The sequence below is a fragment of the Tachysurus vachellii genome, chromosome 1 (assembly GCF_030014155.1).
Source record: "Tachysurus vachellii isolate PV-2020 chromosome 1, HZAU_Pvac_v1, whole genome shotgun sequence".
NCBI lineage: Eukaryota > Metazoa > Chordata > Actinopteri > Siluriformes > Bagridae > Tachysurus > Tachysurus vachellii.
The window spans coordinates 11,882,308-11,899,255 of record NC_083460.1 but is presented as its reverse complement, the minus strand read 5'-3'; the positions used below and the strand labels follow the sequence as shown (position 1 = coordinate 11,899,255).

Sequence of the window (16,948 nt, the reverse complement as noted above, 5' to 3'; positions counted from 1 at the left end):
CAGGTAAATAAAAATAAATAAATAAATAAATAAATAAATAGAAAAGCTGTATCTGGTAACATATTACAATGCAGAAAGCAGAACTCACTCATAAGAGATAAAAGAGTCAGCTACGGAATTACTGGCACCCTGGTTAAAGATACTTTAAATAGATTTATAAGAAAATAATAAAGTATTCAATCTCTCCAGATTGTCTAGTATCCAAGCTCCATGCTTGTAGGGTCCATTGAATCAGCTCAAAGTCAGAGGTTATCCTGTGGGTCTGTGGAAATTTATCCATTTTTTTTCTATGGATTTGGACCTTTTGGATTTTTATCCTGCTGGAAAATAACTCCGTTGTGGCAGAATTACTTTATCAACTGGATTCTAATCAACATGCTTTGGGTGATTTTACACTGTGTGATTACTGAAGCAACCAGTAAACACAGCGTGCAAAAACATCTGATTATCAGATTATTAAAAACAACGGTGTTGTGGTCGTTCGAACTTTCACAACATTTGAATTTTATCTAGTACCAAAGCACGCTGTTCTGACATTCTGTGTATTTGATGTTCTGTTCATTATTTATCTCCCAGACACAAATGCACATGTCACAATGATGTAAACAGAACGGCGTACTCTCTTTCCCCTGTCAGTCACAGTAACATTACCCAATCGTGGGTGTCAGTGAACTCATGCATACAGAACAAGGTGTACAGGCTTTCTCCAAGGTTGTTACGCTGCTCTGTTACAGTTTAAATAAGTTGCTGAGGTTACATTTGCGTGCCTCAACACAGCAAGTGTCTGAATACTTCCCAAATGGTGGCTGTGTGATGGGTGCAGTTAATTAGATACACTCACCTCCACTGGCGTCGGTAAGTTCTGTCCTGCGGAGGAAGCCGAGGTAGCCGGTTCTCGCCCAGACAGTTTGTGTGTCTCCAAAACTGAGTCTGGCGCTAAAATGATCCAAGCGAACATTCTCCTCTCCAAATACAGAGAAATATCCACTAGCATTCTGACTGCTGTGCACCCATATCTGCACACACACACACACATTTCCATATGCTCATCATATATACTTCTACACCTACAGTGGTGTGAAAGTGTTTGCCCCTTACTGATTTTGTATTTTTTTGCACGTTTGTCACACATTAATGTTTCAGATCATCAAACAAATTTAAATAATACAAGTAAACACAACATGCAGTTGTTAAATGTAGGTTTTTATTATTAAGGGAAAACAAAATCCAAACCTACATGGTCCTGTGTGAAAAAGTGTTTGCCCCCTAAACCTAATAACTGGTTGTTCCACCCTTAGCAGTAAGAAATGCAATCAAGCGTTTGCGATAACTTGCGGCGCTGTGGAGGAATTTTGGTCCACTCATCTTTGCAGAATTGTTGTAATTCAGCCACATTGGAGGGTTTTCGAGCATGAACCACTTTTTTAAGGTCATGCCACAGCATCTCAATAGGATTCAGGTCAGGACTTTGACTAGGCCACTCCAAAGTCTTCATTTTGTTTTTCTTCAGCCATTCAGAGGTGGACTTGCTGGTGTGTTTTGGATCATTGTACTGCTGCAGAACCCAAGTTACCTTCAGCTTGAGGTCATGAACAGATCGCTGCACATAGGCCATTTTTGCCCAGTCTCTTTCTTATGGTGGAGTCATGAACACTGAACTTATCTGAGGCAAGTGAGGCCTGCAGTTCTTTGGATGTTGTTGGGGGTCTTTTGTGACATCTTGGCTGAGTCGTCGCTGCGCTCTTGGGGTAATTTTGGTCGGCCGGACATTTGTGGATAATGGCTCTCACTGTGGTTCGCTGGAGTCCCAAAGCTTTAGAAATGGCTTTATAACCTTTTCCAGACTGATAGATCTCAATTACTTTCTCTCTCATTTGTTCCTGAATTTCTTTGGATCTCAGCATAATGTGTAGCTTTGGAGGATCTTTGGGTCTAATTCACTTTGTCAGTCAGGTCTTATGTAAGTGATAACTTGATTGTGAACAGGTGTGACAGTAATCAGGCCTGCATGTGGCTAGAGAAACTGAACTCAGGTGTGATAAACCACAGTTATGTTTTAACAGGGGGGCAAACACTTTTTCACACAGGGCCTTGTGGGGTTGTATTTTGTTTTCCCTTAATAATAAAAACTGCATGTTGTGTTTACTTGTGTTATCTCTGACTAATATTTAAATTTGTTTGATAATCTGAAACATTAAAGTGTGACAAAGTATGTAAAAAATCAGGAAGGGGGCAAACACTTTTTCACACCACTGTATATTTTTAAGTTGCCATTTACAGAACATTCATTTTAATGCTATTATATATCATTTGCTCTAGGACAGCCTTTGACTGGTCTAACCTCTCCTAAATGAGAATCTCCAATTGGCCCCTTCGTCTCTGGATTGGCGATAATGATCCGGACACCTGGTAAGATCTGCATATCCAAGAAAAAATAAAGGAGTTTGTATTTATTCATCAAATACAATATTTTGATATTTACACACAATATGTTAAAGGTTTTTAAGTACTTAAAAAAAAAAAGATGGCATATTTGATTTCTGACCTTGCCTGACTCCATGAGGGGCAAACTATGTGGAGATCCCTTTTCCACTAAACGTACTCTACAGCACACACACGCGACACACACACACACACACACAGCATTAAAAAAAAAACAGCCCAAAAGGATTAAAAAAAAAAAAAGACAGATAAATGTGTCAACTGTGGATGTGCTACCTGTCATGTCTGAGTGCTCTCATGTCCACATAGACAGTAGTGGGGTCTGGTCCTGACGTCCCCTACACACACACACACACACACACACTTTATATACACACATCTTCACCTCATTATAAAAATCAAAACAGTGCATTTGTTTTTAACATCAAAAGCTAAACTGTGCCAAAATGTTTAATGATATAAATTCATGTGCTAACATGAATGAAACATTCAGATACACACTATATAGCCAAATGTATGCTGACACCTGGTTATCATACCCTTATGAGCTTTGTGAACATGCCATTCCTGAAATAGTTCCTTGTATATTGTTATAATAACCATTAGATTCAATCACAAGATCATTAGTGAGGCGAGGCGCTGAGGTGTTGAGGAGGCCTGAGGCCATGGAGTCATGGTCAGTGCAGGACACCAGTTCGTCCACTCTAACCTTTATAAACCATGTCTTCTCTGACCTCACTTTGTGTCCAGGGACATTGTCATACTGGAACTGGTTTGGGCCTCTATTAGCCTATAATGCTAATGCATACAAAAACATTCTATACATCTGTGTGCTTCCATCTTTGGGACCAGACTGTTTGTGGCTACACCCAAATATAGTTGTAATGGTTGGCTGTCTACAATCTTTTTTTTCTTATATTTCACCCAGGGATTCTCCAAGGTTACCAATTTATTCAGCTTTATACAGTCAATGTATTTACTATATTGCATTCATTATAATCACAACGAAATCATGAAAGTTAGGAAGTTCGATTCTTTTTTTGATAAAGATTTCAATTTAAAACAGTCTGCTGTTCGTGTGCACTGACTGAGATATTAACTGACCTGCAGACACACAGCAAGATTCACCCTGCAGCCAAAGGAAGTACTGACAGCACGAGGGTGAAGCCCAACGTCTTTAAAAAGCTTGGAGAAGGACTGAGTCAGAGAGATGCGAGGTCTCTCCTCTGCCACCACCACACACGTGCGTACACGGGACAGGTCCAGTCCTCGTGCCTGAGAGTCAGATACAAACAGAGGAACAGAAAAAGTTGTCAATACTGTCATTAGAAGTAGTGTTTATATATGAAATGATATCTGTGCAACCTGTCAGTGGAAGTATACACATGAATCTTGTGCTTTACTTTGTGTGTGTGTGTGTGGATGCACACCTTGAGTGAGTTAGTGAGCGTGCCAAGGGTCTTGGTACAGAGCTCCATGACCGAGTAAGAACAGAAAGTGTCTCTCACTTTAAACTGGCTGACGGAGAGCAACCACAGGGCCGGGGTTACCTCTAACTCAGCTGGAGGGATCAGTATGGACTGGTGACCTGCGTATACACTGCACACACAAATTCCACACATTACATTAATTAAAAACAATATAAACAGAACATAAAAACACTTTAAGCCCTAAGCAGAGGCGGCACCAGAGAATTTTTTAATGCAGGTGCTTATGCAGAGTTTATTTACAGGAAGCTGAGCCATTACAAAGAACATTCGCAAAATAGCGTCTTGGCCTTATGTTTTTTAACATTTTTATTATTATAATTTTTTTTTTTTTTTCATTTTATGAAATTAAAGAAGCACGAAAAACGATTTTGCATAGATACATAAAAGCACATAACATGACATTACACACACGTTCATTTGTTCTTTAAAATTATGAACCAAATTATTAATTAGAACACAGTCTTTACATTATTGCTTTAAGACAAAAATGTTTGGGGTGCTATGGGGAGCTTTGTTCTTTCTTGGGGATGCTAAAGTCCCTGCTAGACCCTCTTTGGTGCCACCAATGACCCTAATCAGGATTAGTTTTATATGAGGAGGTAATGCAATAATACTAGTGTTACTGATTGAGCTACTGTAGGAGGTTCTTTGTGAAAACATTGTGGAAACTGTGTCATCACTGTAGTTCCTAAAGAGCTCGCTTATCCTGTGCAACATACATTCTCTGGCCAGTTTCCTTAAGAGACCCATGTCTCGAAAATGTATTCAGTCTGTAGGGTCCCATATTACTCTGTTATCTCTCTCCCTACTCTCTATTACATCAAGACTCAATCTATCCTAAGCAGCAAGAGCTTTGCAATAGGACAATAACATTTGATCTTTTCACTTTTCCTATGTTTTACGACTAGCTTCTTAATATATAATGTGTTCTGTACCTGCAGAGGCACCAGATGACAAAGCCCAATCCACAGTAGGGATCCAAACACACAGCTACTTCACGGGAAGGATAAAGCTCACATTGCAACTTTATAGAGCGACATAAAGCACTGGTAGCACTGTGAGACATCTGCAGGGTGAAGAGAGACAGAAAAAAAAAGGAGACAAATGTCGTTGTGATCGTTATCACCACCAGATAATGATCAAACTATTCCGACTACAGTAACACTATACTACTCATTTACATCAATGGATCACACTGAGCTGCAGAATCTAAATTCATTTTTTAACATAAGCCAATCATTCCAAGGGGTCATGAGAAAATGGACAATTTTGGGGTATAATTATTATTATTAATCGATTGCAAACGCTTTCTGATTTAAAATGCCTATATTTATAAGCAACAGACACGAGCAGACATTCTTTATTTCGATGACGTTCTGGATATTTTCAGTTCCTTGTTAAGTTCCTTCTGTGAAATGGATCTAAATGTATATCTGGCAATAATAAGATATCAAGTCAATTGATTATTTTCTATTTCTGGCCATGAAAAAAGACCCATAAGGCACAAACTGAGCCAAAGGACAGAAGTTGCAACATACAAACATACATAATATGTAAAGGAAACAAATATAAAGAACAATGTAAATGTAAAACACATGTCAGATAGATCCATGGATTAAACCAGTTATTTATAAAATGCTGACTGTGTTCTTTTTGCTTGGATGATTTGTGTCATATCTATGAGAAGATTCCTTAACATCTTGACTGAATTTCAGACCAATAATTGAAAGGGTTTCACAAGCACATGTTTAACTGTACTAACCTCTCAGCCAGCGTTTGTTATGTGAAACTAACCCGAACAGCAAACAAACCCAAAGCATCACTTTCACTTGTATTCAGACTTCTCCAAATGCACCAGCAAGTGTGAAAGGATGTGGATATTACCTTTGAGCTTACAGGTCTTTTTCGATTACCAGGCTACAGTTGATTCTGATAATATATTTATCTGGTCTTAAATTTGCTTTACGGTCAGTGATACTACTTTGTGCTTAATGGTTTGCTGTGCATTGTATAATGCCATAAATCACAGAAACAACCAATTGCATAATACAAAAATGAATATAAATAAATAATTATATATATATATATATATATATATATATATATATATATATATATATACAAGCCAACACTGGCCACATATCAGATTCCACATGCAATCAGCTATACTTTATACAGATAAACTCTTTAATAAATGTAATTTAACATTATAGTAAAGATTTAATTTCATATCCAGTGTTGTACAAAACACTCATTGTCAAGTCATGTCCATCTCTTAGCATGTTTTGTGATTGTGTGAGGGTGCATACTTCCACATTAGTGAGTGCGAGTGAGTGAGTGAGTGAGTGAGTGTGAGTGTGAGTGTGTGTGTGTGTACCTTTACTCCAGCAAGCATGCCAGTGGTAGACACACTGAAGTCTAAGTAGGCCAAAGACTCTGGATCACATGGCTTATACAGCAAATGGGACCGTCTCTTTGGTAGATCATCTTAATATACATAAATATAAATATATTAGAGAAATATATAGAGAAATATGTGGAGTAAATATTTCTCTCACACAACCCACACCTGTGTCCAGGACAGGTGGCCATGATCGTAGGTCCACCACAGCTGATGCTTCTTTAGACTTCAGAAGTTTACTGATTGCCTGTGTGGTCATGACACACCCCGAATGACTCACCTGCACACACAAAATAGTGTTTAAGTGAAAACACAATCATTTTTACAGTCTGTAATTTTACCAGTGTAATTTTAATTTTAATACATCAATCAGCTAGAACATTAAAACATCTGCCTAATATTGTGTAGCTCTGCCTTGGTTCCACCAGAAAAAAGCACCTGGCTCTCCACATGATGTAATGTGATTCATCAGAACAATCCACCTTCCTCTACTGCTCCATGACCCTGTTGCTGGTCCTCTATTTGTCCTTCCTTGGACCATCTTTTTAGGTACTAACTCCTGCACACCAGAAACCCAGTCGTCCAGCCACCACACATTGTGGTAATCAGTGCTTTTCACTTCACGTGTCAACTGATTTTAATGTCATGGCTGATCAGTGTGTATCATATGTGTAATGTTGGCTTTCACGGCATTTAAGCCATATTAAAAAAATAATAATCAGTTATATTGTTGTAGTGATCTAAACATTAAAGTCTTTACAAAGGAGACATTATTCCACTTTAAACCAGGAGTATTCAACAAAAACTGACTGCACTATCATGGCTGATATTTAGCTCTCAGTGTTGAACTATGAATGATTTAAAGTTTATGGCTATAAATCAGAGTTCCAAGTGGTTGTACTTGTTTTGCACCAACACTTCAATTTACCTCTTCAAAAATCTGTGATAGTCTGTGAAAACTCAATCTTCCTGTAGCTAATCCCTGATCAAATGAGCATGCTTCAGTTATATAACATAAAGATGCATGCGATTAGAGCAGCAGACGATTAGCTACAGTTTAAAGTCACAGAACTATGGGCAATTTGTTTTCATTTCATATGTTGATCTGCTCTGCTGCAATAATTAGTTGACTTGGACCACTAAAAAAATTGATACCCGGACCTCTGTCCCCCAGTTGATAACCCCAGACCCAGAACTAATGCAGTTTGTGTAATGACCTGTACTTATAATCAGTGTTGGGCAGTAATAAATAATAAATCGTTATTGTAACGAGGTTACTTTTGACAGTAAATAATACTCTAACACATTTTAAATAAAGTAACTCCGTTACCGTTACCATATGGTGCGTTTGTCTGTTACTTTTTTAAATTAATCATTTAGACTGAAGTGTAGCCTACAGCCTAACCTGTTTACAGCAGCGTCGCATTGTCGCATATGTGCGGCAGTAATGGCGAGTCAAGGCGAGAGCAAGACGAGTTTCTCAAAGAGGAAATGTGCTCATTATTTCACTTTAGTTGAGCATAAAGACAAAAACCTTTTAGTCAAATGTAAGCTGTGATAATCAGCAACTGCGACAAACAACAGTGACTAGATTTTAACCGGACTGTTAGCCAGGAACATATCAACAAGCAGTTTTGTGTTTGTGTAGACCATAAAAGGGCATTAATGGGAACATTAAAGAACGTTCTTTAAAAAAGTAACTAAAAAGTTACTTTTAACACCAATGCATTACTTTTTGGTGTAAGTAATCAACAAAGTAATTGAGTTACTGTTTGAATGAAGTAACTAGTAACTGTAACCAGTTACTATTTCTTAGTAACTAATCACAACACTGCTTATAATACAGTTTAAAAACAAAACAAAACAAAACAAAAAAAAACACCACAACCACATGATCAGATTTCCTGTTCCAGTGTAAGAATGTGTGTTGGTGTATTTACCTCCACAATCATTTTGACAGTTGGTAGAGTTGTAGAGATGTTCTGGGGATGAGGCGGCCGAACTGTGATAGGGATACAGCCGGCATACAAGCAACCGTAAAAAGCAGCAATCAGATCTAAACCTGTGACATACACAAACACAACAGTGCATACAGACTTACAATGGGCTCTACAAGTCTGAGGTATTCATCTATCCATATTTGCCCAGAGTTTACATTCCTCCTAGCGCTGATACGTTGAAGGCTGTTGACATCAGCTCAGTGACAGCGAGATTTCAGACCCTGCACCCTAGTGTCCTCATAGCTACCTCATAGCGATTTCAACCACACCATCCTGAAATCAAGCATACTCACTTTTTAACAGTTTGTGGACTGCTGTATGCTAATGCCATGGAGGCATACCACTCACCGTGTCTCCAATCTCCAGAGTCCAGTTGGTAAAGCTGCAGGCCTGACAGACTTTGCCCTAGACTAAGTCTCTTACACAGTGGATGTGCTTCTCAGCTGTGTGCAGTTTTTCAGCACATATTCAACCTGAGCCTGAGGTAATGATGACTGTACCTGCCCTGTGGAAAACAACATGCTCGGTTCCCGCTGAAGGCAACAGACTCAACAAGCTTATAAGAAAAGCAGGCTCTCTCATCGAAGAGGAACTGGAGTCTCAGGCTGAGGTGTCTGAGAGGAGAAAGCTAAGGAAACTTCTCAGTATCCCTGACAACATGTGATACCCCATGCATAAGACACTGGAGTCCTACTGGAGCGTGTTCAGCCATAGACTGAGAGCAGCGAAGGCAACCACAGAATGCCACAGGAGGTCTTTCTTACCAGTGATCGTCAAGTTATAACTTTAGCAGAGCTGACAATAAACACTGACTGTATTACTGTATTAGTATGTGCACTATCCCAACTCACATTATTTACAAAATCATACTATGTGCAATATTGTCTTATGCTTATGGCATTTGACAGAAAGTGACTTACAATTTATCTCATTTTATACAACAGCAAGTAAGGGATAAAGGCCTTGCTCAGGGACCCAGCAGTAGCAGCTCGGTGAACCTAAGAATCAAACTCACAACGTTCTAATCATATTTATATATTTTATCCTTGTGGATTCCATGCAGGCTCAAGTGCACAAAAAGGCAAAGAGGCAACATACTAAATGCTGAAAGTCTGAAATTCTTGTCAATACATTTTAATAATAATAATAATAATAATAATAATAATAATAATAATAAGTAAAATTATTGAAAACATTTCAATTAATAATAAGCTGTCTGTAAATGTTTTTTTGTATTAAATTGGAAAAGAATAGAAAAATAGTAGACTTTTGGTCCCAATCTCAATGATGTTTAAATGTTACTCTTCCACTTATGACTAACCAAAAACAAGTATTAATTAATTTAAAAAAAAAAAAAAAAAAAAATGTAAAGCTACCTGGTGGGTATACTAATGCTACATGATCTCCCTCTCGCAGTTGCCCTCTCTCAAACAGAAGTGCAGCAATCTTCTCAGCTCTTTTGTGGAGCTGCAGACATGTTAGAGAACTGCCCACTGTTCCCTACAACACACAAGCAATTTAAAGTGAGAGAAATGAGTGTGCTGTGAGTTTAGTTTATGCTCATACCTAAAGAACCACACACAGTGTATACAGTGTCAGGCCATCATTGTGTGTGTGTATTACCCTTGAGTTAATGAGCGTGTAAAGTATGTGGTCAGGTGTAGTTTGAGCTCTCCACTGCAACACCTCAGGTAGGAAAAGGAACTGGACCACACACAGACACACACACACACACACACACACACACAAAATATTCCAAATAAAAACACATGTTCAATACATGTCCTTACACATATACATATTGTCAGTCATATGCATTACTGTATATGAACTACACAGCCTGTAAGTTCTGTTACAAATAAGTCAATGTCATAAAAATACATTCACCATCCACTTTATTGATGTGGATAATCAACTGAACGCCTGCCAATCATGTGGCTGCAGTGCAAAGGTCTTAGAGCTACTACAGACTTCCTGTCAGCTCAGGTGACTCATCTGATCTCAGCCCAATTTATAGCACAATTTTTGTTGCACAAATACACAAAAACAGGGGGAAAAGGTTAGTTTCATAGAATCAGGAAGAGTTAGGTCTTCACCCGTCGTTTGAAGATAGCCAGTGACTCAGCTGTTCAGACATCTAGGGGAAGTTCATTCTACATGGCTTGCTGTATACCTACCTCTTATCCTGAGAGATGGTGGGACCAGTCGAGCAGTGCTGGTAGCTCTGAGAGTGTGATGTGCAGTGTGAGGAGTGATAAGAGCTATGAGGTAAGAGGGAGCTGCTCCAGTTTTGGCTTTGTAGGTAAGCATCAGTGTTTTGAATCTGATGTGTGCAGCTACTGGAAGCCAGTGAAGGGAGAGCGGCAGTGGGGTGGGATGTGAGAACTTTGCTTCAGCTGCATTTTGGATCGTTTGCAGAGGACAAATTGTGTTCAGAGGGAGACCTGCCAGCAGTGAGCTGCAGTGGTCCAGCCTTGACACTACCATCTGCACGTCAGTACAGAAATCAATCAGACATCAGACAGGCAAGGCTTTGTTCCAATCTTTAGTTGATTAGTTTTGTGAGTATTTGCTTATTGCAGCTTCAGTTTTCATTTATAGGCTGACAGAAGTGGAACCCAATATGGTTTTCTGTTGTTGTAGACCATTCAGACTCATGTGCATTCTGAGATGTTTGCTGCTCCCCATGACTGTGAAGAGTGTAAAGTGTGTTTATTTGTGTCGACGCATCACAGCCCTACATCTGTCCATTCTTCTCTGAACTCCTTCAACAGCAAGGCATATATTTTTTTGTTTTTTTAAATCTTGAATTTCTCTCTGTCTCTCTATCTATATATCTATCTATATAAAATAGTAATCATAACCAGGTCACTGAGGTCATACTGTAGTTTATTACTATCCAATGCTGCACTGATGCCACATGATTGGTCGCTTGGTAAACTGTAGGAATGAGCAGGTCTCCATTCCTAAGAAAATAGCTACACATATTTGAGACTGATGTTTGTGTCTGACATCCTCTTATTTGTCTATGTAGACCATCACAAACAAAGGTGTCGACATTTTTCTTGACAACTGTAAATTGTTAGCTTAAATTTCAAGCACAATAACACAATGTCAGACACAGACATGCGCATGCATACATACCTGATCATTGTCTTCCTGACTGAGGTCTCGCCCACTGGCCTGCGCCATCCGCTTTCCTGCCACCAGGTTCCCTACCATAACAGAGGCAGGGCCAACCTCTGTAACACACACACACACACACACACACACACACACACACACACACACCTTGGCATCATAAACCTCGTCTGTACCACTTTTTACTCAACAAGCTTCTGCTGCTTGGAATCCAACCTTCATCTGCCCACATTTCCACCTCTAATATGACACACAATTTAAAACACCATTTGTACAGTTTCCGTTTTGTTAACACGTGTTTTGAGCAGTTAAAATGCAGTTCTAACTGTGTGTTGTATAAAGTACTAGAAAGCAATACTTGAGTAAAAGTACAAGTATCGTACTAGAAAAAGACTTTGGTAGAAGTGAAAGTTACCTTTTAGAATATTACTCAAGTAAAAGTCTTAAAGTATCTGATATATACTGTACTTAAGTATCAAAAGTCATTTTCTGATATTTAATGTACTTAAGTATTTGAAGTAAAAGTAAAAAGTAAAATTTCAGTGATTTTCGGTAGGCATAAGAGCAGGGGCGGTTCTAGGATTTCATCTTTAGGGGGTTTTAGCCCTCAGTGAGAATTTAAAACAAGAAGAGTTTTATATTATATATTATATGACTACATAGTAAGCCAAAAGTTATGGTATTATTTAATGTCAAAAGTGGACACCAAAATTTTATGCATGATGTAATGATGCCAGTCTTGAATCAAATCAGTTCATGTATGTGTGCATTCTCTACAAACAGTGTGTCCAATGAATGCAGTCATTAATAAAAAATATTCACAAGACAAAGACCAAATAAATATGTTATTTTTATTTAGTATTAAATTCATTGTTTGCATTAATATTTTGTTTGTGCTACAACTCTGGTCATAAGAATAGTGAAATTTCACTGCTTTTGGTTGCCGTATTTGCGGCTTTCCGCCGATTAACGTTATAGATACACGCCTCCAGCTCTGACTGCGCGTGCACGCTGTGCGTACCTGTGCTTCTCTGTAGAGCGTGCGGAGCGTAATGCAATCTAGGAGCAGTGGTTCGACAAACCTCCCTTATTGCAGTCGCACACATTTCTTCTGATTTTATTTTGTAGTAACGAGTAACGAAGATGCTTAGTGGAAATATAGTGTAGTAAAAGTCTACATTTTATCTAGGAAATGTAGTGGAGTAAAAGTGAAAGTTACAGATACGTGAAATTTCTACTTAAGTACAGTAACGAAGTATTTGTACTCCGTTACATTACAACACTGGTTCTAGTGTGGGTGAAAATCAAACTGGACAAAAACTCAGAGTAAACCTAAAAAGCAGTCCATTACATGTACAGATATGTGAATTTATTAATAGTTTACAAAAATGTATTAGTTTGTCAAAAATAATAACATCACTGACTAAGGACCATTTTTTATGATTGGATGACACACAGTACATATTTTATAGCTACGTAGTTATTTGTGTGTAACATTAAAAAGAGCACAAGCACAGTCCCTACCCACACACACACAAGCACAGTCCCTCCACACACACACACACAAGCAAAGTCCCTCCACACACACACACACACACACAAGCACAGTCCCTCCACACACACACACACACACACACACACACACACACAAGCACAGTCCCTCCACACACACACACACACAAGCACAGTCCCTCCACACACACACACACACACACAAGCACAGTCCCTCCACACACACACACGCGCACAGTCCCTCCACACACACACACGCGCACAGTCCCTCCACACACACAAGCACAGTCCCTCCACACACACACACAAGCACAGTCCCTACACACACACACAAGCACAGTCCCTCCAAACACACACACAAGCACAGTCCCTCCAAACACACACACAAGCACAGTCCCTCCAAACACACACACACAAGCACAGTCCCTCCAAACACACACACACAAGCACAGTCCCTCCAAACACACACACAAGCACAGTCCTTACACATACACACACAAGCACAGTCCCTACACACACACACAAGCACAGTCCCTCCACACACACACACACACACACAAGCACAGTCCCTCCACACACACAAGCACAGTCCCTCCACACACACACACACACAGTCCCTCCACACACACACAAGCACAGTCCCTCCACACACACACAAGCACAGTCCCTCCACACACACAAGCACAGTCCCTCCACACACACACACACACACAAGCACAGTCCCTCCACACACACACACACACACAAGCACAGTCCCTCCACACACACACACACACACACACAAGCACAGTCCCTCCACACACACACAAGCACAGTCCCTCCACACACACACACAAGCACAGTCCCTCCACACACACAAGCACAGTCCCTCCACACACACACACACACACAAGCACAGTCCCTCCACACACACACACAAGCACAGTCCCTCCACACACACAAGCACAGTCCCTCCACACACACACACACACACACACACACGCACAGTCCCTCCACACACACACACAAGCACAGTCCCTCCACACACACAAGCACAGTCCCTCCACACACACAGTCCCTCCACACACACACAAGCACAGTCCCTCCACACACACACACACACAAGCACAGTCCCTCCACACACACAAGCACAGTCCCTCCACACACACACACACACACACACAAGCACAGTCCCTCCACACACACACACACACACACAAGCACAGTCCCTCCACACACACACACACACAAGCACAGTCCCTCCACACACACACACACACACAAGCACAGTCCCTCCACACACACAAGCACAGTCCCTCCACACACACACACACGCACAGTCCCTCCACACACACACACACACACACACACAAGCACAGTCCCTCCACACACACAAGCACAGTCCCTCCACACACACACACACACAGTCCCTCCACACACACACAAGCACAGTCCCTCCACACACACACACAAGCACAGTCCCTCCACACACACAAGCACAGTCCCTCCACACACACACACACACACACAAGCACAGTCCCTCCACACACACACACACACACACACACAAGCACAGTCCCTCCACACACACACAAGCACAGTCCCTCCACACACACACACACACACACAAGCACAGTCCCTCCACACACACAAGCACAGTCCCTCCACACACACACAGTCCCTCCTCCACACACACAAAGTCCCACACACACACACACACAAGCACAGTCCCTCACACACACACACACGTCCCTCACACACACACAAGCACAGTCCTCACACACACACAACACGTCCTCACACACACCCCAACAGCCTCCCTCCACACACACAAGCACAGTCCCTCCACACACACAAGCACAGTCCCTCCACACACACACACACACACAAGCACAGTCCCTCCACACACACACACACACACACACACACACAAGCACAGTCCCTCCACACACACACACACACACAAGCACAGTCCCTCCACACACACACACACACACACAAGCACAGTCCCTCCACACACACAAGCACAGTCCCTCCACACACACACACAGTCCCTCCACACACACACAAGCACAGTCCCTCCACACACACAAGCACAGTCCCTCCACACACACACACACACACAAGCACAGTCCCTCCACACACACACACACACACACAAGCACAGTCCCTCCACACACACACACACACACACACACACACACAAGCACAGTCCCTCCACACACACACAAGCACAGTCCCTCCACACACACACACACACACACACACACACAGTCCCTCCACACACACACACAAGCACAGTCCCTCCACACACACACACACAAGCACAGTCCCTCCACACACACACACACACACAAGCACAGTCCCTCCACACACACACACACACGCACAGTCCCTCCACACACACACACACGCTCAGTCCCTCGACACACACACGCACAGTCCCTCCACACACACACACACGCACAGTCCCTCCACACACACACACACACGCACAGTCCCTCCACACACACACACAAGCACAGTCCCTCCACACACACACAAGCACAGTCCCTCCACACACACACACACACACAAGCACAGTCCCTCCACACACACACAAGCACAGTCCCTCCACACACACAAGCACAGTCCCTCCACACACACACAAGCACAGTCCCTCCACACACACACAAGCACAGTCCCTCCACACACACACACACAGTCCCTCCACACACACACAAGCACAGTCCCTCCACACACACACAAGCACAGTCCCTCCACACACACACACAGTCCCTCCACACACACACAGTCCCTCCACACACACACAGTCCCTCCACACACACACAGTCCCTCCACACACACACAGTCCCTCCACACACACACAGTCCCTCCACACACACACAGTCCCTCCACACACACACAGTCCCTCCACACACACACACAGTCCCTCCACACACACACAGTCCCTCCACACACACACAGTCCCTCCACACACACACAGTCCCTCCACACACACACACAGTCCCTCCACACACACACACAGTCCCTCCACACACACACACACACACACACACAAGCACAGTCCCTCCACACACACACACAAGCACAGTCCCTCCACACACACAAAAGCACAGTCCATACACACACACACACAAGCACAGTCCATACACACACACACAAGCACAGTCCATACACACACACACACAAGCACAGTCCATACACACACACACACAAGCACAGTCCCTACACACACACACACAAGCACAGTCCCTACACACACACACACACACACACAAGCACAGTCCCTACACACACACACAAGCACAGTCCCTACACACACACACAAGCACAGTCCCTACACACACACACACACACAAGCACAGTCCATACACACACACACAAGCACTGTCCATACACACACACACACACACAAGCACTGTCCATACACACACACACACAAGCACAGTCCATACACACACAAGCACTGTCCATACACACACACAAGCACAGTCCATACACACACACACACACAAGCACAGTCCATACACACACACAAGCACAGTCCATACACACACACAAGCACACTCCATACACACACACAAGCACACACAAGCACAGTCCATACACACACACAAGCACAGTCCATACACACACACAAGCACAGTCCATACACACACACAAGCACAGTCCATACACACACACACACAAGCACAGTCCCTACACACACACACACAAGCACAGTCCCTACACACACACACACACACACACACACACAAGCACAGTCCCTACACACACACACACAAGCACAGTCCCTACACACACACACAAGCACAGTCCCTACACACACACACACACACACAAGCACAGTCCATACACACACACACAAGCACTGTCCATACACACACACACAAGCACTGTCCATACACACACACACAAGCACTGTCCATACACACACACACACACACAAGCACTGTCCATACACATACACACACAAGCAC

General features: G+C 42.1%; 1 protein-coding gene across 4 annotated transcripts in view; it reads right to left on the bottom strand.

Annotated features, from left to right (window-relative positions):
- dip2cb (disco-interacting protein 2 homolog Cb) overlaps positions 1-16,948 on the bottom strand; it is a 56,976-nt gene that overhangs the window by 2,123 nt on the left and 37,905 nt on the right. For all 4 annotated transcript variants that reach the window (XM_060872355.1, XM_060872375.1, XM_060872366.1 and 1 more), the window contains exons 24-36: positions 11,478-11,575; positions 9,957-10,037; positions 9,710-9,833; positions 8,274-8,395; positions 6,502-6,613; positions 6,310-6,419; positions 4,868-4,998; positions 3,873-4,041; positions 3,547-3,717; positions 2,719-2,780; positions 2,546-2,603; positions 2,342-2,416; positions 842-1,016 (exon numbers count right to left, since the gene is read on the bottom strand). In XM_060872355.1, the coding sequence (XP_060728338.1) occupies positions 842-1,016; positions 2,342-2,416; positions 2,546-2,603; positions 2,719-2,780; positions 3,547-3,717; positions 3,873-4,041; positions 4,868-4,998; positions 6,310-6,419; positions 6,502-6,613; positions 8,274-8,395; positions 9,710-9,833; positions 9,957-10,037; positions 11,478-11,575 (1,488 nt within the window). The remainder of the gene's footprint in view (positions 1-841; positions 1,017-2,341; positions 2,417-2,545; positions 2,604-2,718; positions 2,781-3,546; positions 3,718-3,872; positions 4,042-4,867; positions 4,999-6,309; positions 6,420-6,501; positions 6,614-8,273; positions 8,396-9,709; positions 9,834-9,956; positions 10,038-11,477; positions 11,576-16,948) is intronic.